At 43.9% G+C, this 26,624-nt stretch overlaps 1 protein-coding gene across 5 annotated transcripts in view; it reads right to left on the bottom strand.

Annotated features, from left to right (window-relative positions):
- VIRMA (vir like m6A methyltransferase associated) overlaps positions 1-26,624 on the bottom strand; it is a 354,442-nt gene that overhangs the window by 272,518 nt on the left and 55,300 nt on the right. For 2 of the 5 annotated variants that reach the window (XM_033933183.1, XM_033933186.1), the window contains exons 7-8: positions 24,354-24,614; positions 21,398-22,547 (exon numbers count right to left, since the gene is read on the bottom strand). In XM_033933183.1, the coding sequence (XP_033789074.1) occupies positions 21,398-22,547; positions 24,354-24,614 (1,411 nt within the window). The remainder of the gene's footprint in view (positions 1-21,397; positions 22,548-24,353; positions 24,615-26,624) is intronic. The other 3 variants (XM_033933184.1, XM_033933187.1, XM_033933185.1) reach the window with 2 other exon arrangements.

The following is a 26,624-nucleotide window of genomic DNA, read 5'->3' as shown; positions in this document are numbered from 1 at the left end:
GCCAGGCCAGGCACGTACAAGCGCCAGACTCACAAGACTTCACCTCTGACGTCGGAGAGGAAGTTCTGGGCCAGCCAATCGCTGCCTGGCTGGCCTGGAACTTCCTCTCTGACGTTAGAATTGACATGGGAGGTGAAGTCTTGTGAGTCCGGTGCTTGTACGTGCCTGGCCTGGCTCGGGGAATCAGCAGGGAGAAATTGGCGTGGTAGGGGGGTAGGGAAAGAATCGGGGAAGCGGAGAAATCGGCACGATGGCTTGGAGGGGCAGGGGAGAGAGAAAGAAAGACAGGCAGGCAGGGGGAGAGAGAGAGAAAAAAAAAGCAGAAATAAAGAGGGGGCACGGGGAAAGAGAAAGAAAGACAGGCAGGCAGGGGGGAGAGAGAAAGAAAGAGAGACAGAAAGAAAAGGGGAGGGGCAGAAAAAAAGATATATTGGATTTACAGTCAGAAGAAGGAAGTGCAACCAGAGACTCATGAAATCACCAGAAAAAAAGGTAGGAAAAATGATTTTATTTTCAATCAAAATGTGTCCGTTTTGAGAATTTATATCTGCTGTCTATATTTTGCACTATGGCCCCCTTTTACTAAACCGCGATAGTGGTTTTTAGCGCAGGGAGCCTATGAGCATTGAGAGCAGCACGGAGCATTCAGCGCAGCTCCCTGCATAAAAAACACTATCGCGGTTTAGTAAAAGGGGAGAGGGTATATTTGTCTATTTTTGTATAGTTGTTACTGAGGTGACATTGCATATTTTAAAGTCATTTGCCTTGACTTCTGAAAAAAAACCCGAATACAAATGATAAACTAACATTTTCTCTGCATACAGTGTGCTTTGTATTTAAAAAAAATTTTATTGTTGGCAGATCATTAAAAAGGGGGATAAATCCTTCTTCAGGTATATTAGTGACAGAAAAAGAAACACAGATGGGATAGTACGCCTTAGGAAACCAGACAGGAATTATGTAGAATCGGATTCCGATAAAGCCAAACTACTAAATGAATACTTCTGCTCAGTACCTGCGAGGCGCCGGGGTCCGGTCCACAGTTGCAGACAAGGGAAAGCTCGGAAGACCCGTTTCAGAATTTTGAGTTTACACCCAGCAGCGTCTACTGTGAACTATCAAGACTCAAAGTGAACAAAGCCATGGGACCAGACAATCTACACCCCAGGGTGCTTAGAGAGTTGAGTGATGTCCTGGCGGAACCGTTATCCACGTTCTTCAATCTTTCCCTAAGTACAGGAAGAGTCCCGTTGGACTGGAAAACAGCTAACGTCATTCCACTCCACAAAAAGGGATGCAGGACGGAGGCTGCGAATTATAGACCGGTGAGTCTCACATCAATAGTGAGTAAACTTATGGAAACACTGATTAAACATAAATTAGATACGATCCTGAACAAGGAGAATGTTATTTTACCTTGAAGCCCCTGAGCCAGGTCTCTTAAAAAAATGTTAAATAGGATCGGGCCCAAGACTGAGCCCTGCGGCACTCCACTGATCACCTCCGACATTTTGGAGAGGGTACCGTTAACCACCACCCTCCACCCTCTGAAGTCTACCGCTTAGCCAGTCTTTGATCCATGCAGTTAATGTTTCACGTAATCCCATCAAACTCATCTTGCTCAATAACCTGCAGTGTGGGACGCTATCAAAAGCTTTACTGAAGTCCAAGTACACGATGTCCAGGGACTCCCCCATATCCAGCTTTCTTGTTACCCAGTCAAAGAAGCTGATTAGATTGGATTGGCAGGACCTTCCCTTTGTAAATCTATGTTGATGGGGATAACGTAGATTATTAGCCGATGACACCAAACTATGCAACATAGGAGGCAAAAGCACATTGCCCGACAGGATGACGCGGGACCTACTCTTACTGGAACATTGGTCCTCGACTTGGCAACTAAGCTTCAATACCAAAAAGTGTAAGGTCATGCACCTTGGCAGCAGAAATCCGTGCAGAACTTACACCCTAAATGGTGAGACCTTAGCTAGGACTGCAGCAGAACGAGACTTAGGAGTGATTATTAGTAAAGACATGAAAACTGCCAATCAAGTGGAGAAAGCTTCATCCAAGGCTAGACAAATGATGGGTTGTATCCGTAGAAGTTTTGTCAGCCGGAAGCCCGAAGTCATAATGCCGTTGTACATATCTATGGTGAGACCTCATCTGGAATATTGTGTACAGTTCTGGAGGCCACATTACCAAAAAGATGTGCTGAGAGCTGAATCGGTTCAGCGAATGGCCACCAGAATGGTCTCAGGACTCAAGGATCTCCCGTATGAGGAAAGGCTGAGTAAATTGCAGCTATACTCACTCGAGGAACGTAGAGAGGGGAGACATGATTGAGACGTTCAAATATATCACGGGCCGTATCGAGGTGGAAGATGATATCTTTTTTCTCAAAGGACCCATGGCCACAAGAGGGCATCCGCTGAAACTCAAGGGTGGAAATTTCATGGCGACACCAGGAAGTATTTCTTCTCCGAAAGGGTGGTTGATCATTGGAATGATCTTCCACTGCAGGTAATTGAGGCCAGCAGCATGCCAGATTTTAAGAAAAAATGGAATAGGCATGTGGGATCTCTTAGGGGAAGAAGTTAGGGGGGTGGGTTATTAGAGTGAGCAGACTTGATGGGCCATGGCCCTTTTCACCATCATTTTCTATGTTTCTATCATTTTGACTTGGTCATTTTAAAAAGTAGCTTGCAAGTCAGAAAAGTGTGGGCACCCCTGCTGTACTGTCTTGAAGAAAGATTTGGCCTCTGAAAAATGGGTTCGTCCAATAAAATGGTATTTTCTTATTTCTCATTATTTGAGTTATTTCTATTTGTTAATTTGTAAAGTGGTGATTGTTATGTAGCAGTTTTTTTCAAATTTACATCTACTGTCTTTATATTTTGCACAGTATTACAGGACGTGTCACTGTTTCTGTGGTGTTGCATTATATGCAGAGTCTGGTTTCTTGGTTCAGTTTAACTTTTGTCTACATAGTTCTATTTTTAGTTTGTGATTAATCCATATTGGGCGAGGGTATATCTGTGTTCTGTGTGTATGAAAAAGACATGGCTTTCCGTTAGCATCAACTGTACAGGATCAATTGACTGTGCAGGATCTGGCTTGTTTAGTTTTACAATGCATGTGTTGGTGTTCTAGTGCCTTTTCCTAGGTGCACCCTTGTTGTGTGACTCATGGATTATTACTAAAAATATATTTTTTATATAGAGGAGGGGGTTGTTAAAAAATGATCAGCACTGGCTCTCATATATACTAGGTGCCCCACTGGATTTAATGACCCTATTCTAACTTTACTGTTGATGAAGATGTTGTCCCACCCTCCCGTGCGCACACACACACACACACACACACACACTATAAAGAATTAAATTAAAGTTGTATTAACATCAAGCAGCTTTCAAATGACATTATAAGCAAATAAAAATAAAATATTTTTAATACATTGCTAATTATTACCTGCATCTTTACCTAAACTGTTTTGCCCTAGCTCTCACTTTGCACTACAGCAAAATTAAAAAGTAGCAGATAAAGATCAATCACACAGGTCTCCTTCAAGGCTCAGTAACACCTCTCCATAAATTATGTGGAAGAGGTCTGGAAGTGGGGATCGCATCTATTTCATATCCTCAGTGAGACCTCAAGAAGGAACCTAGTGCTCAAAACCTTATTAGAGGTGCTGTAGAGCCATTTCTTGTATGACTGGATGAGCTGTATTTATCTTTTTTTTTTTTTAGTTGTTTAAATTCATGCAGAAATAAATGGCTAGATTGAACCTAATGACTTCATTAACAAATTTCTCTTTTTAAACCTCTATACCAGGGGTGCCCACACTTTTTGGGCTTGCGAGCTACTTTTTAAATGACCAAGTCACAATGATCTACCAATAATAAAATTTTAAAAAAACACAACGCACACTGTACGCATAGAAAATGTTAATCATCATTCCTATTCCAGGGTTTTCAAAGAGGTCAAAGCAGATGACTCTATGCACTATCACTTCAGTAACAACCATACAAAAATAGACAAATATACTCCCTCCCTTTTTACTAAACCACGTTAGCAGTTTTTAGTGCAGGGAGCTGCGCTGAATGCCCAGCGCTGCTCTCGACACTCCTAGGCTCCCTGCGCTAAAAACCTCTATTGCGGTTTAGTAAAAGGGGACCTTAGTGTAAAATATAGACAGCAGATATAAATTCAGACACATTTTGATCACAAAATTTAAAATAAAATCATTTTCCCTACCTTGTCTGGTGATTTCATGAGTCTCTGGTTGCACTTTCTTCTTCTGACTGTGCATACAATCTTTCTTCCCTTCTTTTAGCCTGTATGCTTCCTCTCCTCCAGACCTCATTCCTTCCCCCAACTTTTCCTTCCTCTTCCCTGCCCTTTCTTTCTCTCTGCCTCCCTTTCATTTTTTTCTGTTTCTCTTCTTTCCTTCTGTCCCCCTGCCTGCCCTTTTTCTTTCTTTCTCCCTGCCCTCCCCCAAGTCACTGCCACTGCCATTGCCATTGCCATCGGGGACTAGGACCCAAACGCCACCAATAACAGGCCCCAAGCTCTCCCTGCTTCGGCCAACCAGCATTCCTCTCCCCGACGTCAATTCTGCCATCGGGAAGAGGAAGGCTGATCAGCCCAAGATCGCGATCGACCTATTAGGGGAAATGCTGCCGGGTCCTGCCTTCGCGGAAACAGAAAGTAGGCAGGACCCGGCAGGAAGAAGAACAAATGCTTGTCTCCCGCATTAGCCCATAGCAAACGCTTGCTTCAGGGCTCTCAACATGTGCGCGCCGGCTTCCCTTCTCCCCTCCCCCCCCCGGACATAACTTCCGGTTTCGGAGGGAAGAGAAGAGAAGCCGGCACGCACACGTTAGAGCCCGGAGCATAAGTTCGCTACGGGCTGAAATCTCCAAGCCGGTTTTTTGTTCAGCAGCGGCAGATGACAGCTGGGCGGATCGCCCAGCTAAAAGGCCCTAGGGAGAAAGAACACTGGAGAGGAAGGCTGATCGGCCCGTAGATCAGGACGGCAACACGAGTCTATCACAGAGCCCGGGATAGGCTCCGCGATCGACTCGCGTTGCCTTCCTGAGCTACTGGTCGATCGCGATCGACGCGTTGGGCACCCCTGCTCTATACCATTTGAAAGAGGGCGAATATCTAATTATTCACTTCTAGAATTGGATACTTAAATTTAGTAAAAATATTCTGACACAAGTTATCAAACCTTAAAAAAGGAAGTCATATTGAGCACTGGAAAATAATAATAATTAATTAATAAAAATAATACACATTTAGGGCTCCTTTTACTAAGCTGTGATAGCGGTTTTAAGCATGCACTTAGCAGGTGCAGAATTCCCCTGCGCGGTAGACGCTAACGCCAACATTGAGCTGGCGTTAGTTTTCCCACGTAGCGTTTGGGTTTGCGCACACTAGCGCACCTTAGTAAAAGAGGGGGTTAATTTTCCCCACCATCAAATTTCCCCATCCCACCCCACCCGGCTACTTTTTCATGCCACCCGGCTGGAAAAAATTTCTGGGGAGAACACTGAAGAAGAGACTGAAGCGGAGAGCCCAGGTGATACGGAAGGAGACACCGTTACATCAGCTGAAGAGACTGAAGCAGAGGTAAAAGATGAACACACATTTAGAGGAAATGAGAGCCCATCTGGGAATCCACTACAGAAGAGAGAAGACAGGTCCTACACCTTGGATACAGACTTGCGTCCTCCTAAGAACCCCCGAATAAAGAAGATAGGCATCATCGTTGGAGATTCCATCATACACAATGTGGATAGCCACATTGCAGGAGGAAGGGAAGACAGACTGGTCACCTGCCTGCCTGGCGCTAGGGTGAAGGATGTGGCCAGCAGGATCACCAGGATCATAGACAGCGCGGGAGGAGAGGACACTGCTGTGATTATCCACGTGGGAACCAATGATGTGAGCGGACGGAAGTACAACAGGGAAGAAATGATGGGACAACTCCGCTCACTCAGAAGAAAGCTGAAGGTCAGGGAGGTGAAAGCGGCCTTTTCAGAAATCCTCCCAGTACCGAGAGCAGATGGAAAGAGGCAGGAGGAGATACGAGCAATCAATGCCTGGATGAGACGATGGTGCGATGAAGAAGGATTCGTGTTCGTGTGCAACTGGACAACATTCTGGGGAAGCAGATACTACAGAAACGACAGCCTACACCTCACCAAGCAAGGAGCAAGAGTCTTGGCTGAAAACATGAAGAAGACCTTTGAGAAGGCTTTAAACTAAGGAACAGGGGAGAGCCGACAGTCGACATCCAGTCGATGGCCCGGACATCAGGTGATCCCAAGGATGGATCTACAAACAACGGCTCAAATAAACGGGAAGATCAAGCAGAAATTGAAAGTGACAGAGAAAGAACGCAAAAAGAAACAAAAAGAGTTATAAAGACTGGAAAGTCCAAGAAGACAACACAAAGGGATCTCAAATGTATGTACACGAATGCCAGAAGCTTATCAAACAAAATGGGGGAACTAGAAGCACTAGCAAGACAAGAAGAACTAGATATCATTGGAATAATCGAAACTTGGTGGAATGAAGAAAATGAATGGGACAAAGTACTTCAGGGATACAAATTATACAGAAGAGACAGAATGGGGCAAAAAGGGGGTGGTATTGCCCTGTATGTCCATGAAGGAGTCGAGTCCATTAGAGAAGGGAAGACGGAAGGAAAAGAAAAACTAGAGTCCCTCTGGATAAAGATTCCAGGACAGAGCGGAGCGGACGCAAAAATTGGCCTCTACTATCGACCCCCAGCACAAACGGAAGAAGCAGACACAGCAATGATGGAGGAAATTAACCATGAATGTAGAACAGGAAACGTAACGATCATTAGAGACTTCAACTTTCCGGGGATAAACTGGAACATAGGAACCTCAAATTGCGGCAGGGAAACAAAGTTCCTGGAAACAATAGGAGACTGCTTCCTGGAACAACTGGTGGGAGAACCGACAAGAGGAACCGCAACCTTGGACTTAGTCCTAAATGGCATAACTGGAAGGGCAACTGATGTGGAAGTCTTGGTCCCGCTGGGGACGAGTGATCACAACATGATCAAATTTAAAATTGGCATCGGGAAGGGGAAGCGAACCAGGACCCAAACCACAACTTTTAACTTCAAAAAAGGGAACTATGATAGCATGAGAGCCATGGTAAAAAAACGAATCAAGAAAATGACAGCCAAAATCAAAACGGTCGACCAAGTATGGTCCCTACTAAAGAATACCATCACTGAAGCGCAGATTCTCTACATTCCGCAGATATCCAAAGGAAGGAAAAATAAGAATAAAAGAGAACCAGCTTGGCTAAATAAAGCGGTGAAGGAAGCGGTAAGGGAAAAGAGGAACTCGTTTAAAAAATGGAAATGAGAAGGAACAACGGAGGCCTGGAACAGTCACAAGGTTGATCAGAAGAAGTGTCACAAGGTGGTAAGAGACGCAAAAAAGGCCTATGAGGAAAAAATAGTACAAGACGCCAAAAACTTCAAGCCCTTTTTTAGATACATAAAAGGGAAAAAACCAGCAAAGGAGGCAGTGGGCCCTCTCGATGACCAAGGAATAAAAGGGTGCATCAAGGAAGACAAACAAATTGCAGATAGGTTAAATTCATTCTTCGTATGTCTTTACCGAGGAGGACACTACAACAATGCCCGAACCAGGGAAAGCATTCAGGGGAGAAATTGAGGATAGCCTCATTACAGTGGATGTGGACTTGGACATGATATACTATCAAATCGATAGGCTAAAAAGTGACAAGTCCCCTGAACCGGATGGAATTCACCCGAGAGTACTAAAGGAACTTAAGATGGAAATCGGAGAGCTTTTACAAACCCTAGCCATCTTGTCAATTAGAACCGGAAAAATACCAGACGACTGGAAGATAGCAAATGTCATTCCAATCTTCAAAAAAGGATCGAGAGGGGAACCGGGCAACTAAAGACCTGTGAGTCTTACGTCGGTTCCTGGGAAGATGGTTGAAGCAATAATCAAGGATAGCATAGTGCAACACCTAGAGAATCATGACCTGATGAGAGCTAGTCAACACGGCTTCAGGAAGGGGAAGTCATGCCTGACGAATTTACTTCAATTTTTTGAGAAGGTGAACAAACAAATTGATAGCGGAGACCCGGTGGATATAATATATTTGGATTTCCAGAAGGCGTTCGACAAGGTTCCACACGCTAGGCTTCTGAGGAAACTACAAAGCCATTGGATTGAAGGGGATATACTACGATGGATAGCAAATTGGCTGGAGAACAGATTGCAGAGGGTAAGCATTAATGGAAAGTTCTCGGACTGGGAAAATGTGACAAGCGGTGTGCCCCAAGGCTCTGTTCTTGGACCCATATTATTCAATATATTCATAAATGACCTGGAAGAGGAAACCACGAGTAATATAATCAAGTTCGCAGATGACACGAAACTATGTCGACCAGTTGGATCACATAAGGACATTGAAAAACTCCAGAGAGATCTGAACCAGCTAGAAAAATGGGCAGAAAAGTGGCAGATGAAGTTTAATATAGACAAATGCAAAGTGATGCATCTGGGAACGAAAAACAAGGAACATGATTATATAATGTAAGGTGTGACATTGGGCAAAAGCGAACAAGAAAAGGACCTGGGGGTACTGATAGACAGGATCCTGAAGCCATCGGCACAATGCGCAGCGGCGGCAAAGAAAGCAAACAGGATGTTGGGCATGATAAAAAAGGGTATTACAAGTAGATCGCCGGAAGTCATCATGCCTCTTTACAGAGCAATGGTCAGACCACACCTGGAGTACTGTGTCCAACATTAGTCTCCTTACCTAAAGAAGGATATAACTCTGCTGGAGAGGGTGCAGAGGCGAGCCACGAAGCTAGTAAAAGGTATTGAGAATTTGAGCTACAAAGAACGCCTCGTAAAACTAGGATTATTCACCCTCGAGAAGAGAAGGCTGTGAGGGGATATGATAGAGACTTTCAAAATACTAAAAGGTTTTGACATAATAGAACAAGAAGCATCATTATTGACGTTGTCAAATGTGACTCGGACGAGAGGCCATAGACTAAAATTGAGGGGCGACAAGCCCAGGACTAATGTCAGAAAGTTCTGTTTTACACAGCGAGTGGTGGACGCTTGGAATGCTCTCCCGGAGGAGGTGGTGACGGAAATCTCCATTATGGGATTCAAGTGCAAGTTGGACGCACACCTGCTTGCAAATCACATTGAGGGATACGGGAAAACAGGGTCTTCATCAGGGAACACCTAGGACGTAAACAGGGAACACCTGATTGGCCTCCGCGTGTGCGGGTCACCGAACTGGATGGACCAGTGGTCTGATTCGGTGGAGGCATTTCTTATGTTCTTATGAAGGGGATATGTTGGATTTGCAACATGAGGGTAGGAGGGGGGAGTTGGGAATGTTGGCTAATAACTCCCTAGAGATGGGGATAGAAATAGAGATGACATTTCGGGAAGGTGTTATGGGCGCTGGGCACAAAATGATGTGATTCCTTCTTTCCTTCCAGGTTGGTGGGATATGGTTGGATTCCCACTATTTGACATGGGGGAGGGTGATGTTGGGGGGGCAGAAGGAGGGGTTTGGGTGGGTAGGATGTCTTGGGATTCTTATAGACTTTTTGTTGTTTGGGGATGGCAAGGGACGAGTTGAAAATTGTACCTTATAACGTTCGTGGGCTCATTTCTCCAGGTAAGTGCACTGCTCTATATAAGGAGCTGGGATGCCTTAGAGCAGGGGTGGGCAATCACAGTCCTTGAGGGCCACAACCCAGTCAGGTTTTCAAGATTTCCACAATGAATGTGCACAAGATTAATTTGCATAGACTGCTTCCATTGTATGTAAATCAATCTCATGCATATTCATTGTGGAAATCTTGAAAACCTGGCTGGGTTGTGGCCCTCAAGGACCGCGATTACCCACCCCTGCGCCTTAGAGCATCTATGTGTCCGATTCAGGAAACCCACCATCCTGCGCAATAGGGAAGGGCTCATGAAGGATTCTAAGTTTCCAGTTTCATGGATCACCCCTTTCCCCTATTCTCTTTAACATCTACATGTCCTCCCTGAAACTCTTTCAACTATCCCCCCTGGAAACAATCTACACTTATGCAGATGACATCCTTGTCCTCCTTGAGACTGACCAGAACCTCACCAACCTCCACGAAAACATTACAGCTTGCATAATGAGACTCCGTGCCTGGTCCCTCTCGGTACAGATGAAACTAAACGAATCTAAAACAAAACTACTCTGGCTCGGCCCAAAATTCGAACACCTGCCCACACTTTTCGCACTACCCACAGGCGATACACTACAGCTCGAGTTCTCATGCAAGGTCCTTGGTATCACTATCGATTCCTCTCTCTCCCTCAATGACCACCTCAACTCCTTGGCAAAATCATGCTTTTTCAGCCTTCACATGCTGAGGAAAGCTAGATCCTACTTCAGCCAACAACACTTTGCCATCCTTGTCCAATCCATCATCCTCTCCAAACTAGATTACTGCAACGCCATCTACTTAAATCTATCAAAAAAAGTATTCTAAGACTCCAGCTAATCCAGAATACTGCAGCCAAACTGATCTTCTCAAAACGCAAGTCTGACCATGCCTCCCCACTCCTTGCCAAACTTCACTGGCTTCCAATAATCTCCAGAATCCATTTCAAATGTTCCTGCCTGGCTTTCAAGATCATTCACGGAATCCTGCCTCCTCTTATCCCACTGTCTTTCAACTCATCCAGTCCCGACTCCTCCAGAACTGCCCAAAGGCTTAAACTAGCCTTCCCCTCTCCACGCGGCATCCACTATTCAGGCAAACTGGGAAAATCCCTTCTCTTCAAAATCACAGGTCTTTGGAACGACCTCACCACCCCGCTGCGGAACCTGAGCTCCCTTCAGTTATTCTGCAAACAACTGAAAACCTGGCTTTTCAGCAAATTGTAGCTCTATCCTTCCCCCCTTTCTCTCCCCCCTTCTACACATAAGTTCATGTAATCCTTTTTCTTCTTCTCTACTCACTATTTTAAGTTCTTGTAAACCGTGTCGAGCTCCATTCTCATGGAGATGATGCAGTATATAAACTTAAGGTTTAGATTAGATTAGATTACTGGGTGTCTAGGGTGGGTGGGAATTCTTTTTGCTAGGGGATTGCAAGTAGAGGTGAATCATGTGGTGCGGGACCCACAGGGGAGATATCTTAGACTAGTGGTTCACATTAATGGCCCATTTGTACTCCCTGATTAATGTAAACATTCTGAATGAGGGCCAGGGTTTTTTTCCAATAGCTCTTAACCATTATTCTTCATCACTGGGAGAGATCTTTAATAGTGGGGGAAGATTTCAATCTGACTGTGACCCCCCCTCTTTGGACAATTCAGGGAGGGCAGGGAGTTATGGACATAGGGATTAAAAAAAATCTTAAGGGGCTTCCTGCGCATTCTACAGGAGGAAGATGGGTGGAGATGGATGCATCCCAGGGTACAGGATTACATCCACTTCTCATCTCATACTCCCAGATTGACTTCCTGTTTGTTGACCGTAGTATATTACAGCGGGTAAAGGAGGGACGTATCGAACTGGCCACTTGGTGTGATCATGCCCCCGTGTGGCTTTGGCTGTCAGAACCTTTGCATACACAGGATAGGAAATCTGGAGGCTTACTGATTGCCTGTTACACAACCCGGGGGTGCTACAACAGATGGGAGGGGTGGTTGAGGGATTACCTGCAGTTGAACATTGGGGTGGAGGCCTCCCCTGAGGTAGTTTGGAAGGGTCTGAAGGCAACTATGCAAGGACCGCCAGAAGAGGAAGCAGGCAGACGCAGGGCTCACAGAAGGGCCGGGACCGCCGGAAGAGGAAGCATTTCAGAGCAGGGCTCACAAAAGGCCCGGGACCGCCGGCAGAGGAAGCAGCAGGAGAACGGTAGGAGCTTCTTCATGATGGGGGGGAGGCTGTGGGGGTGCGAGCAGTCCTTCGGGGTGGGGGTGCGAGCGGTCCTGCGGGGGGGGGGGGTGAATCGGATGTCGGGGGGGTGCGAGCAGTCCTGCGGGGTGAATCGGACGTCGGGGGGGGGGCATCAGGCTTTCAGGGTGGGGACAGGACTTCAAGGGGGAGAGGAGAGTCGGGGCGGGCGAAAGGAGAGTCGGGCGGCGACGGGAGAGTCGGGGCGGCATGCGCGGTATACGGGTGTGCGCGGTATATAAAAATTTATTTACATAAATTGCAGTTTCCCGCGCGCTATATCCGTGTGCGCGTTTTACACGGGTGTGCGGTATATGAGTGAAAATACGGTACTACAAGATATTCAGAAAAGAAATAAAAACTATATACTCTGCAAGAAATTCCTGAAACATTCCTAACTTCACTTACTCCGTCATTCCTCCCTCCCTCCTCCCGCCACACTGAAACTACCTGACCTTCTCTGTACAACCTGAGAAATGACAAATAAGAACATAAGAAGTGCCTCTGCTGGGTCAGACCAGAGGTCCATCATGCCCAGCAGTCCGCTCACGCGGGGGCCCACCAGGTCCAGGACCTGTATAGTAACCCTCTATCTATACCCTTCTATCCCATTTTCCTTCAGAAAATTGTCCAAACCCTTCTTGAACTCCAATACCGTACCTTGTCCTATCACACCCTTTGTTATCCTCCATTCATAAATATCTACCTACTCTTCACCACTTTTTACCACTTGAGAACTGACAAATGACATTACTCTTTACAACTCTAGAAATGACAAATGATCTACTCTTCACAATTCTAGAAATGACAGTTGTTCTTCCACTGTAACCCCCATTCATAAATCTTTTGTAATCCGCCTTGAACCGCAAGGTAATGGCGGAATAGAAATCTCTAATGTAATGTAATATATAATGGACAAAATTCCGATTGAAAAACATGCAATAGTGAAAATTGCTCCAGATAATCCAAGTGACTACGTATTCTAGGATGACAATGCCCTATGCCATAGAGAAAAAGCATGTGCTGACTACAAGAAATTCAATATTATCTCTACCCTCGATTGGCCAATCCAGTCACCAGACTTGAACCTAATTGAGAACATGTGGCATGAAAGAGGACTGGAAATATTCAAATAGCATTCTTCATCAAATGACAGCTAACATGGGTACACACCAGTGTTCCCGCTAAGCTGCGCTGGCCTGCGCTCGCGCACAAAATAATACATCGCAGCGCACAAGTTTCTCTTCACAGCGCACACACGCGTCGCAAAGGTAAGGGGAGGTAAGGTAAGGGGACGCATTGGGGGGATTGCACTTCCCCACAATTGCCATGCTTCGGTTCCTCTTCTTCCTTCCTTCCTCCCCCCCCGCGGGACCCTGCGGCACCATCAACTCTTACTCCCTCTAATGTCGGCCCTGCAGCTCCAGACTTCCTCGCACCTTCTCCCCTCCCCCTTTGGATCGCTATTATTTTAAATGTTATAGCCGCGGAGCTGTATCCATCAGTGGAGATGTCTAACCTCGGCCTGCCCCGGAACTCTTACTGCAACAGTGACTTCCTGTTCCTGCCTAGACGGGCGGCTGCTGCAGTAAGAGTTCCGGGGCAGGCCGAGGTTAGACATCTCCACTGATGGATACAGCTCCGCGGCTATAACAGCTCCTGCAGCTCTGCACTTCCCCACAATTGCCATGCTTCGGTTCCTCTTCTTCCTTCCTTCCCCCCCCCCCCCCCCCGCGGGACCCTGCGGCACCATCAACTCTTACTCCCTCTAATGTCGGCCCTGCAGCTCCAGACTTCCTCGCACCTTCTCCCCTCCCCCTTTGGATCGCTATTATTTTAAATGTTATAGCCGCGGAGCTGTATCCATCAGTGGAGATGTCTAACCTCGGCCTGCCCCGGAACTCTTACTGCAGCAGCCGCCCGTCTAGGCAGGAACAGGAAGTCACTGTTGCAGTAAGAGTTCCGGGGCAGGCCGAGGTTAGACATCTCCACTGATGGATACAGCTCCGCGGCTATAACATTTAAAATAATAGCGATCCAAAGGGGGAGGGGAGAAGGTGCGAGGAAGTCTGGAGCTGCAGGGCCGACATTAGAGGGAGTAAGAGTTGATGGTGCCGCAGGGTCCCGCGGGGGGGTGGGGGGAGGAAGGAAGGAAGAAGAGGAACCGAAGCATGGCAATTGTGGGGAAGTGCAGAGCTGCAGGGAAGAGTGTTGCGGTACCCAGCTGGAGGGAGAAGGAAGATGAGGGAGGGAATTAAAGGAGATGCCAGGGCTTGGAGCGTAGGAGGAAGGTATGCCAGTCTAAGGGAAAAGGAAGGGGGAGATGTGAGAGCATGGAGGGGGAGCGAAAGATGGAAGAAAAGGAAAGGAGAGAGATGCCAGAGAATCAGGGAAGGGGAGATACCAGACTATGAGGAGAGGTGTGGGAGAGGGAAGGCGAGGAGAGAGATGCCAGACCAATGGGGTGAAAGGAGAGATGGAAGGGGGAGGCATACAGTTTCTGGAAGGGGCATAGAAGGAGAGAAGATGCCATATAGGGGAAGAGAGACGGCAGACAGTGGATGGAAGGAAGAGAGTTACAAGAAGATGAGGAAAGGAGAAACCACAGAAGACAAAGGTAGAAAAAAATTTCTATTTATTTATTGCTTTAGGAGACATGTGTCACTGTTTCTGTGAAGCATTGTATGCAGAGTCCAGCTTCTTGCTGGTTCAATTTAACCTTTGTCTATGTATTTTTATTTTATCCCCCCTTTTACAAAACTGTGAAGCGTTTTTAGCACCAGCCTTGGTGGTAGCAGCTCTGATGCTCAGAATTTTATGAGCATCAGAGCTGTTACCTCCGTAGCTAAAATCCACACTACAGTTTTGTAAAAGAGGGAGGGGTTAGTTTGTGATTACATATTCCTTACTAGGCGAAGGTGTTTTCTGTGTTCTGTGTGTTTTCTGTTAGGATTGACGGTGTAGGATTGATCTGTGCTGGTCTGGCTTGTTTAGTTTTACAATGGGTGTATTGATGTACTGCTCACTGCAATATGTAAGATGCTGCCTTTTCCTAGGTACTCATGTGTGACGTGTGGTTTGTTACTAAAAATCATGTTTTTCTTACAGATGGGGGGGTGCCAAAAAATGATGGGCCCCGGATGTTACATATGCTAGGTACGCCACTGTATGTAAAGATACCAGAAAGCTGGCGTAGCAAAAACTTCTAAGTTTTGAGTATTTAACCCTCCCACAATCTCACGGGCACTCGTTTCAAGTTTATTGAGATTTTGATTTAAACGCAATATCAAATATTTTCAATGCGTATAACAAAAATAAATTTGGGGAAATAAATAAAACCATTTGAACCAGTGTTCCCGCTAAGCTGCGCTGGCGCACAAAATATTACATCGCACCGCACACGTTTCTCGTCACAGCGCACAATCGGAAGAGGCGTACGGCAGATGGCAGGGCGGCGAGAGGAGAATCGGGCGAGTTGGCTCATAACTTGCTTGCGCCCGATATTTTTGGCTCACGGTGAAAAAAGTTTGCTCACAACACCCGCCCGCTTAGAGGGAACACTGGTACACACTACAGCCTGGAATGAAATGATCACTAGCCACCATTTCCTAAAGTTGGTACATTCAAAGCCAGGATAGTGTAAAGCCATCTTCAAGAGTAAAAATTTGCATAACAAATATTAACAATCACTAACACCCCTAAATGACCATTTCCTTGCCACATTAATACCTTTATTTTAATTGTATAATGATATGGACATAATATCCAAATTACAACTGAACCACACTGAAATTGCAATATATAGATCAATAAAAGTGTATTATGCCATTTCACATATGAAAACAAGAAAAATTCTTTCACATGCCACAGGAGGGTCCACAAACAACAATTAAATTGAAAAATTGAAAAGATAGGAAGACTGCATATCAGCACATCAAATTAACAGTTTATATGGTCCTCAGTAATATACAGCTCAGCATAAGATTTTTGTTAGGTGAGTTGTAAGCTTGGAAACCCAACAGGGTAAATTAAGCATAATACATCCCTGGACCTAATTAAATGAAGTACTGTAAATCCCAAAGTTGAGCTTAACTCTGTGGTATAACAGTACACTATTTCGCACCCTACTCTTGCAAAGGATACAAACCCTACTAACTAATGGCCTTTTCCCACAAGGTCTCAGCAAAATCATCATCACTCCAATCCTGAAAGACCCCAGAGGAGAAACTGAGCAACCATCCAACTACAGACCAATAGCCTCAATACCATTCTATGTCAAACTAATGGAAGGCCTCGTAGCCAAAGTCCTAAACTCATACCTAGAGAACTACAACCTACTCCACCCAACAGGCTTCAGAATCAACCACAGCACTGAGACCCTACTTGGCTCACTCATGGACACCGCCAGACAACACCTCAGCACAGGCAAAAAAATGCTAATTATCCAACTGGATCTCTCCACAGCCTTTGACCTGGTAGACCAGAACATCCTTCTACAGATACTGGACTCAATAGGAATCAGTGGTAAGGTACAATCATGGTTTAAAGCAGGGGTGTCCAACCTGTGGCCCGAGGGCCGCATGCGGCCCCGGATGAGGGCGATGCAGTGTTTTCCTCTGCTGCCCCCGGGTGTTTACCATCTTGCCAGCTCCCTCCTCTGTCTTGCTGCAGCGTTTGCGTGTTTATGCGGACCCAGAAACATTTTTTCGGCCAATGCAGCCCAGGGAAGCCAAAAGGTTGGACACCCCTGGTTTAAAGGATTCCTATAATCCAGAACATACAGAAAATAAAAATCTGAGCCATGGTCTAACCCCTGAGGAGTACCCCAAGGATCACCTCTTTTTCCCACACTCTTCAACCTATTCATTGCCTCCCTCAGCTCCTACCTAGACAAACAAGGTCTAACCTCCTACAGCTATGCAGATGACATCACTATTCTCCTTCCGTTCGACCAACCAGCACCATCCATGACAGACAAAATACACAGAACACTTGAAACAATAGCAACTTGGATGAAAGCCCACAAACTAAAACTAAATCCAGACAAAACAAATTTCATCCTACTCAAAACTAACAAAACCCCAACCGTAACAAGCCTTGTCATAAACTCTACAACATGCCACATCCAACCCACTTTAAAACTCATGGGAGTGCTAATAGACAGAGGCTGTACAATGCAGCCACAAATCAATACAATAAAAAAATCATTCACAGTCATGAGAAACCTGAGGCAAATCAGAAAATTCTTCGACAGAAAACAATTCCAACTCTTGGTACAATCCCTAATCCTTGGTCTAATAGCCTACTGCAACATATTATATCTCCCATGCATAGCAACCATGATAAAACAATTACAAACAACACAAAACACAGCCCTAAGACTGGTCTACTCACTGAAGAAATATGATCACATCACAGAGGCATACCATGACTCACACTGGCTCCCAATACAAGCGAGACTACACTTCAAATTTTACTGCCTACTATTTAAAGCAATAAATGGAGACAGCCCAGCCTATTGGAACAATCAACTAGTTCAATCCACCTCAATCAGACATAGGAGAACCATGCACCATTCACACACCCTCCAACCAAAAACGTCAAAAGAAAAAAACTGTACGACAACCTCCTAGCCACTCAAGCATTAAAACTCAACCCACAACTCTACAACCCAATGACCATGACCACAGACTACAAAACCTTCAAAAAAGAACTAAAACCCTTCTATTCATAAAACCGAACTAACACCTGCATCACCTGCAACTACTACATATGAACTTCTAATATCATGTCAACTCAGATGTAATCCTTAACAACTCTAAGAAATGTTCAAACTACTCCCTAAATACTTCTAGTCTCCGGACAAACCATTTGTAATCCACCTTAAATTGCAAGGTAATGGCGGAATAGAAATCCGTAATGTAATAATGCAAAAATAAATGAACTGGATCAAGTTATGTTGACTTCATTTACAGCACTTCATTTAATTAGGTCCAGGGATATATTATGCTTAATTTACCCTGTTGGGTTTCCAAGCTTACAACTCACCTAACAAAAAACTTATGCTGAGCTGTATATTACTGAGGACCATATAAATTGTTAATCTGATGTGCTGATATGCAGTCTTCCTATCTTTTTAATTTTTCAATTTAATTGTTGTTTGTGGACCCCCCTGTGGCATGTGAAAGAATTTTTCTTCTTTTCTGTATTTCTTTATTCTTTCATTTTTGGGTTTCTATATATTTGAAAGTTTCACATATGAAACATGTATTTATAACAAACAGTACAACTACTGCTATTTATAATTTCTATAGTGCTGAAAGGCATACTTAGCGTTGTACGTGTAATAGACAGTCCCTGTTCAGAAGAGCTTACAATCTAATCAGGACAGAACAAATGGGACAGCTATCTGAATTTGTCCGCCACATCCCTCCCCTTACATTGTTTAAAAACAGATTGAAAACCCACCTTTTTTATAAAGCCTTCAATCCATAACCCTATTCCCCACTGCCCACCAACCCACCCAGCAGATTATCCATTCCCCTAACTGTAACCCCACCCTGATATCCTGTTTGTCTGTCTTGTCAGTTTAGATTATAAGCTCCTTCGAGCAGGGATTGTCTTCTTTGTGTCTCTGTACAATGCTGTGTACGTCTGGTAGCACTTTAGAAATAATAGTAGTTGTAGTAGTAGTAGAAGATAGATAGGGGTTAAGGAGTTTCTTGCAAAGAGAATGATAGGTACCCTATGGTGATCAGGGATTAGGAGTTAAAAGCAGCTTCAAAAAAAGTGGGCTTTCAGCTTGGATTTGAATACTGCTAGAGATGGAGCTTGACGTATTGACTCAGGCAGTCTATTCCAGACATACAGTGCAGCAAAGCATTCCATGTGAGAGCCCATAGACATGAGAGGAATGCTCTGAAAGGGATCTCTGAAATGGATAGCAAACCCAGCCTGGAAGTTTGCATCGAGGGGGGGGGAGCGGAGAGAGAGGAATAAGGGAAAACAGGTACTCATTGTTGTTTTCTTTTTTAAAATTGCAGAAGAAACATGCAGTACTCACTATCGGTTTGAAGCCATTTGCCCTCAACACATATATGACAGAACTTGACTTTATGCTCTCTATCTCCGCCTGCTGGTAAGTGAACTTAACCCACTTGTCTAGATTCATCTGCTGATTATGACAAGGAAGGGTACAGATAAGAGGGACGTACGTGATGAATAGAATTCATACGGAGAAGGCATGGGGGAGATAAGTGAAGAGAGATATTGCGGTGCTGCAGTGAATGCACTTGCAAGTCAGTAAGAGGAGGTTGAATTGGATTTGGATGGGGAGCCAATGAAGTGACTTGAAGAGAGGGGCAATGTGAGAATGGCAACTCTGGTGGAATATAAGTCATGCAGCAGAATTCTGAATAGATTGAAAGGGAGGGAGAGATGGTTGAGTGGAAGACCTAAAAGAAGCAAGTTGCAGTAATCTAAGAGAGAGGTGATGAGAGTGTAGATAAGGGTTTTGGTAGTGTGCTCGGAAAGGAGAGGTCAGATTATGGTAATATTATACAGGAAGAAGTGACAGGCTTTAGTGGTTTGTTGGATCTAAGCAGAGAAGGAGAGAGACAGAGGAGTCAAAGATGACCCCGAGTTTGCAAGCTGACAAGACAGGAAGGAGGAGTGTTGTGCACAGAAATAGAAAATGGAGTAAGAAGGGAAAAGATTAGGAGTTCGGTCTTAGCCATTTTCAGTTTTAGATAGCGGTGGGACATCCAGGCAGTAATGGCGGACAGGCAGGCTGAAACTTGGACCTGGATTTCTGTAGAGATATTTGGTGTGGAAACAGATAAAAGCCAAATGGCCCATCCAGTCTGCCCATCTTAGCATTAAATCTTAGCTGCCAAATTTCTGACCATTCTTCAAGCTTTACTAGGTCCTTCCTCATGTTATTCACACCATCAGGGGTATCTACTCTACTGGAGAAGTAGATCTGGGAGTCGTAGGCTTAGAGGTGATACTGAAAAACATGGGAGAAGATCAATGCACCGAGGGAATGGGTATAGATGGAGAAAAGGAGAGGATCCAAGGCAAAGTCTTGAGGTGCACTGATTGATAGTGAGATGGCAGGAAGATTCACCATTGCATACACTGAACGTGCAATGGGAGAGGTAAGAAGAAAACTATCATTACAGAATCATTATGCAAAAAGCCACACCACCACCACTGTTAAATAACCACAAATTTTAAAAATGGAAGTGAAATGAATACCAATGACACTGAAATATCACATTGCAAACAACCTATGCCAGATTTTGAATATAACTGTAAATCAGTAAGAAAATTTGAAAATGGATAGGGAGCCAATGAAGCAACTTGAGAAGAGAGGTTATGTGAGCGCAGCCTTATGCCTGGTGGAAACTTGCTGATCACATTCACTCCCCCTTTAAAAAAAGAGGAATCTCTGGCAGATAATCACTCTACTGTCCGTCCCAACCTGGGATGATACACCAAGAAGTCTCTTGCCTGGTATGGCGAATATTGGGAGGGGAGAATTAAAGAGATAAATTTAACTAGCAGCTAATACTCCAGTGTAAAAGGTTACAGGAAATGTTTATCATCAGAACACTTTATATACCATCTTTCAAATAAGATATATTGAAATGGTTTACAAAAACCAAAATTAGGGGAAGACTGTCATCTCAGGAGTTCAGGCCTTTCTAGTCCTAATCATCTCGCTTATACAACCTAACTCTGAAACCATATAGATGTATGTATGTCTACCATCTGCTGCAGACAGAACACTGGAATATTGAGAATGCACAGAACCTTACATAGGGCGATATTAGCCAACTAGTTGTCTCTTGTTTTCAAGGTACAGAAGCATAAACCTATGTTTCTGGACTGGTCTGGCTAAGGATGAAAAAGAAAATTAGACTTAAGAACGTAAATATGTATATCCTACAGAAGAGGGTGGGATACGACAGAAAAAAAATTCAAAAAATTAATCTAGAAGCAATACAAAATAAGTACCAATAATAGTAATACAGAAAGAGCAAACATGTTTCTGTCAATAGGAAATTCTAGAGCATGACATGAAATTCAAAGAGGTACCAACAACGTTAGAATATAATTCTTTATAGAAAGGATTGCTTACTTTAGAACAAATTTGAAGTTATATATAAAACTGCATTTTGTTTATTTTTTCTGTCACTGTCACTTTCATAAAGCCAGTTTCTGAAAATAGCAAAGATCTGCAAGGTAAAGCTTTCCTTTTTTAATTTACCATCAGTCATTGCAAGATTCAAGTTTTTAATCCAGTGATGAGACACACTATAGGCTATAAAATCTACTATGTCTTATTTTCTAAGCAACATTTCACAAATCACTGCCATCTTACCTAAAAAGAACAGGATAAGGATCATCTCTTTCTGGGGGTCCCGTAATGCGAGCCAGTGTTGGAAAGGACTTGACTGGTGGCTGAATCATTGTGTGGGGTGCAGTCTCCATCAGATGCAAGATCTCATCCAAAAGGCTTACAAGTTTATCCACTTCTCCTTCACTAACATTTGAGGACTCCAATAAATGGTCTATATCCATAGAAGCTTCCATATCATTCTCATACTCTTGGTTTACTCGCTCAAGTCTAGAATTACGGTCCTGTTCAGTCTCTCCATGGCTAGAAGCATGGAAGGTGCTCTCCGCCAGCTGGTCACCTATCCTTTTCACTTCTGATAAAATTTCATAAAAGTGGCATTTCTGCAGGATAGCAGAGCCAGCAGTGACCACTCTCACAGTTTGCTCCAACAAAATAAGGTCAAGCAGTTTTTGATAACCACTCTTCCCATAAGCTTCCAGTCTACTTTTTAAGAACACTACCATTCCTTCAGTCATGCTGATGATGCCATCTAAAGCCCTCAGAGCATTAAGCTTCAGAGATGACGATACATGGTCTGCAAAAAGCAATTCATATAATTTATCAATGACACCAGCATGCAAGAGAGCCAATACTCCTTGAGCTCCACATTCTGCTAAGACAGACACCAGTTTTGTTCCAGCCTTGAGCTGCCGGACATTCAAGGCAATAGGCTGCTTAAGAGCCACCTGCAAGCTTAGAGCTTGCATAGTCCAGTCTACTAGCTGGCTCAGATAGTCTTGCTTTGAGTTCTTTAGCTGCAAAAAGTTTAATCCTTTAATAATCAAGCCTGGAATTTCCTCTAAGGCTGTAACCCACTTGGATCCCCTATCATCTTGATACATCTCCAGAAGTTCAGTCAATTTACTTGAAATTTCTGTTGCCCCAATATTTTCCTTTTCTGTATCTTGGTCCCTTATCTTACAGTCTTCATTTTCAAATGCAGTTTTGTATGGACAACTAAAGTATAACAGAGGTCCAAGATCTCGGTCGTAAGGATCATAAGACATGGTAGGTACTGAGGCCAGATCCTCAGCAGAGTATTCCATGTCAAGACTTGGATATTTAAATGCTTCACGGTCCAAATCAGCAATTCCATCTTCATCACTTGAAATCTGTTCATAGCCATCGTCTCCTGTAAAGGAATTTTGTAAACATAATTAATACTGCATTTCTGATGCACTAGGAAACTTCCCTAGGTTATAAAGAATGGACTCTTGCTTTCTTTCAGGTCAGGAATTTGTTTTTGCTATATAATTGTCCTAGCTCATTAAGCTGTAAAAGACTGGTCATAAACCCACATGAGGGTACAAGTTGACTTATGGACAATAATGTTTACAAATAAACAATTCTATGTCATTCTTCATGCTTTTGAAGAAGAGTATGTAAAGTTTTAAAGGATAAACAGTAATTGTGAGGAAAGAAGTCTACTGATACTGAATATCCACAGAAAAAAGGAATCAAGGAGTTCAAAATGCAAAATAAAGGTAAGGCTTAACCACTGCACACACAATGAGAAACAGCAGCAGATCAAAGACATCCAAATAGCAATAAAATATATCAGGAAATTAAAAAATCCAAATAACTGCAATGATTACTCCCTCCCCCTTTCATCAAACCACACTGCCAAGCAGTGCAAGCTAAATGCCGAGCCGCCTATTCTATTCTTATGGGCAGCTCGGCATTTAGCTCGCACTGCTTGGCTGTGTGGCTTGATAAAAGGTGGGGGGGGGGGTTAAGTTAGAACATAAAAAGAGTTCCAACTAGACAAAATATTTATTAAAATTGGCTAAATAAAAAAAGAAATATAAATTAAAACCTACACATAAAAATCATCAAACATATATAATATATTACAAAGTCTATAGCTGAATCAATTGCCAAACATGTATTGTCATATAGCCTGCATTAGGGTACATAGGGCTAGATGCAATGTCTCCGACTGTCAAACACCCCCCCCCCCACACACACACACACTTCTCTCAGCAGCAAGAGAGATGCCCAACGTCTCCTGCTGCCAAACAGCACCCAACTCCTCTCGGCAGCGGAAGAGATGTCCAATCTCTCCCACCCAACTGACACCCTCTCCCCCCCACAGTGGGAGAGATGCTAAATCACTCGACAACCCCCAGCAACAAGAGAGTTGCCTACGCTCTCCCGCCACCATGCAACCCCCTTCTCTGTGCCTCTGAAGACACCCCCCCTACCTTATTTTCAGATGATTGGCCGGAGGGATGCCTACTCCCACCAGCTAGCTGGCCCACCTCTTCAAAATGGCGGGCCTTCCCCTCCTGAGGTTCTGATTGGCCCATCCTATGGGTGGAGCTTTCTTGAGTTTTTAGGGTTTTTTTTTTTCACAAATGCCAACTCTTTTACCTTTATTTCTTTTCTCTCTTGCTTTTGTTTATTGTCCTCACATAAAGGTCTGTGGCCAATTTTATTGCTCTTTTCAACTTGGACCACTGCCTCTAACATCAGGGCCTGCAGATCATGAACTTTGTTGCTTAGACTGTGAGTATTTGGGGTCACTGCTTTCCAGCTACCTTTCAATGATACTCTCATTTTTTGCATAGTGATTTTGTCTAGTCTCACTTCCTACTGCATCATTAATGTACAATGCAAAACTTTCATATACATGTTCATTGAGGATAGCCATAAAACCTAGCTTCTTTGTGGCTCTTGAAGACTAAACTTGGACATGCCAGAATTAAAAAATATAGTGATCGAACAAAACTTTTCACTGAAATTTAAAGAATAAGTGTTCAGAATTTCATATTCTTCTTCCCGCTACAGTGGAAAGCTTAAAACTAGAACCAAATATAACCCAAAATTTGGAATAACCCTAAGCTGCTCTTATAAGAGAACAAAAGTTATCAGATTAACAGCACATTTGTTGCACTGATAAAGCTTCCATTGCACCTCTGTCATTACCATAACATACCATTACCTTCACCATCATCATCTTCATCACCTTCTTCGTCTTCATCTTCAGGAACGCTTTCTGCAGCTTGGCCATCCTCCTCCTCCTCATCCTCTTCCAGGTCCACATCATCCTCCTCTTCCTCCACTTCCTCCTGTTGGTCTTCTTCTGCCTCCCCTTCATCGGAGTACTGCCTTTCTTGATGAATTGAGGCCCGTTCAGGAGAAATAGGCTCAAAATAATCCTCCCTGCGATCGCCTTCATCTTCCTTGTCTTCACTGACTACAAAAAGTACAAAATATTAACAAATTTAGAAACACAGTACATAAACCTTTGGTATAGTTGACAGTTATGCAGTACAATTTGCACAAAGATATCATGCTTAATTACTATTTGCTGATTTTAACAGACAAACAAATTTTTAAAAGTGAATACAGAAAGTTTGGACCCCATTCCAGTTGAATCATTATTACTGTTTTTTTAAGTTGTTAATATGGCCCAAAAGTTCAAAATACATTAGGACAAAACAGAAAATGGCTATAAAAAAATCTGTAAATGCTTCTAGCTAGTAATTTTAATTATCAAAAGAAATGGAATTATATAAGACTGTTGGAACTCAAGACAACAATTGGAAAACCAAGAAAATTTTCCAATACTGCCCAAAAACTGGCCACATTAATAAAAAGAACTCACCAATTACTGTGCATGATTACTATAAAATTTAGTGGACAGGTTCTGGTACAGTATATACCAGTGATCTGAATAGGAGACATTTAAAAAGGAGACCTTTTGAAATTGGTTTGCGACTGTCTTCTTTCTGCCTGGCGTTCCACTTCCTGGGGGGGGGCGGGGGTTTTGGTGGGGGTAGGGTTGGGGGTGGAAGGACCTGGGGGTGGTTGGGATTTTTTTTTTTTTTTGGGTAGGTCTATTTGACATGTTTGTGTTTGGTTGTCTTTGTTTATGCAGCCATTGCATCTTTTTTCTGTGCTGGCATTTGTTGTTGCTGTATTCACTTCTGCGTGTTTTTCTTTTCATGTCAATAAAAATTGTTTACAACCTAAAAGGAGACCTTTTAATGGCTTCATCATACAAGTAATTTTCTAAAGCAGTGTCTCTCAAACTTTCTCGAGCCGGGGCACACTAAAGGTAGTGGCCACGGCTCAAGGCACCCAGAAGTACGCAGGTGTCACCATGATGACATCATCACATTGACATCCACGCATACATAAAAGCCCTCCAGAAGGGCCCTGAGACACCAGTACGGGGTGCCAGCAGGGAAGAGGGCCGGAGAGAAGGAGAGGCGCTGGCTGATCATCAACAGCAGTGTTTCTCAACTACTTCAAGATAAGTATCCCCTATGTCTAACAAATATCAACAGAAGTGTTTCTCAACTACTTCAAGCTAAGTACCCCCTAAGTCTAACAAATATCAACTGAGTACCCCAACCACAGATCTCCCAAGCTCTGCCCTAGGCCCACCCAAGCTCTGCCCCAAATCCCATCCCCCTTTACTAATTGTAATGCAATTTTTTTCTTTCATTTTTCATATATACACAATATACACAGCAGATATAAATTCTCAAAACTGACACATTTCAATCACTATATTGAAAACAAAATCATTTTCCCTACCTTAGTTGTCTGGTGACTATTTTTCTGTGCACTTTTAACTATGTTTCCAGTGCTTTCTTATCCACTGACTGTTTTTCTCTCCTTCTTCACTTTCTGCTTTGCATCCATTTTTGGCATTAACTTAGCATTCAATTTTTCCGCTTTCTTCTCAAATTCTACTTTTCCATGTCTTACCTTCCCTTCCTATCTCTCTCTCACCTCCCCTCCCCGTTTCCATGGTCTGACATCTGTCTCCTTCCCCCCTCCCAGTAGTCCAACATCTCTCTCCTTCCCTCCCTCCTCCCTGTAGTACAACATCTCTCTCCTTCCCTCCCTCCTCCCAGTAGTTCAACATCTTTCTCCTTCATTTCCCCCCCTTCCCAGTCTGGCATCTCTCTCCTCTCCTTCCCATAATCTGGCATCTCTCTACTACTACTACTACTACTACTACTACTACTATTATTTCTATAGCACTACCAGATTCCCCTCCTTCCCTTCCATTCCCTGGTCTGGTATCTCTCCCTTCCTTTTGTCATCTCTCCCTCCCCCCATGTAACATTTCTCTCCCCCTTCTCTCCCTTCCCTTCCTCCTTTCTGGCCCCCCTCCTAATCCAACATTTCTTTTTCTCTTCCTTCTGCACACTGCTTCTTCTCCAGTCCTCCTTCCCTCCCCCAAGCAACT

Source organism: Geotrypetes seraphini, chromosome 2 (assembly GCF_902459505.1).
Source record: "Geotrypetes seraphini chromosome 2, aGeoSer1.1, whole genome shotgun sequence".
NCBI lineage: Eukaryota > Metazoa > Chordata > Amphibia > Gymnophiona > Dermophiidae > Geotrypetes > Geotrypetes seraphini.
The sequence above is the reverse complement of the archived record's forward strand: the minus strand, read 5'-3'. Positions and strand labels throughout refer to the sequence as shown.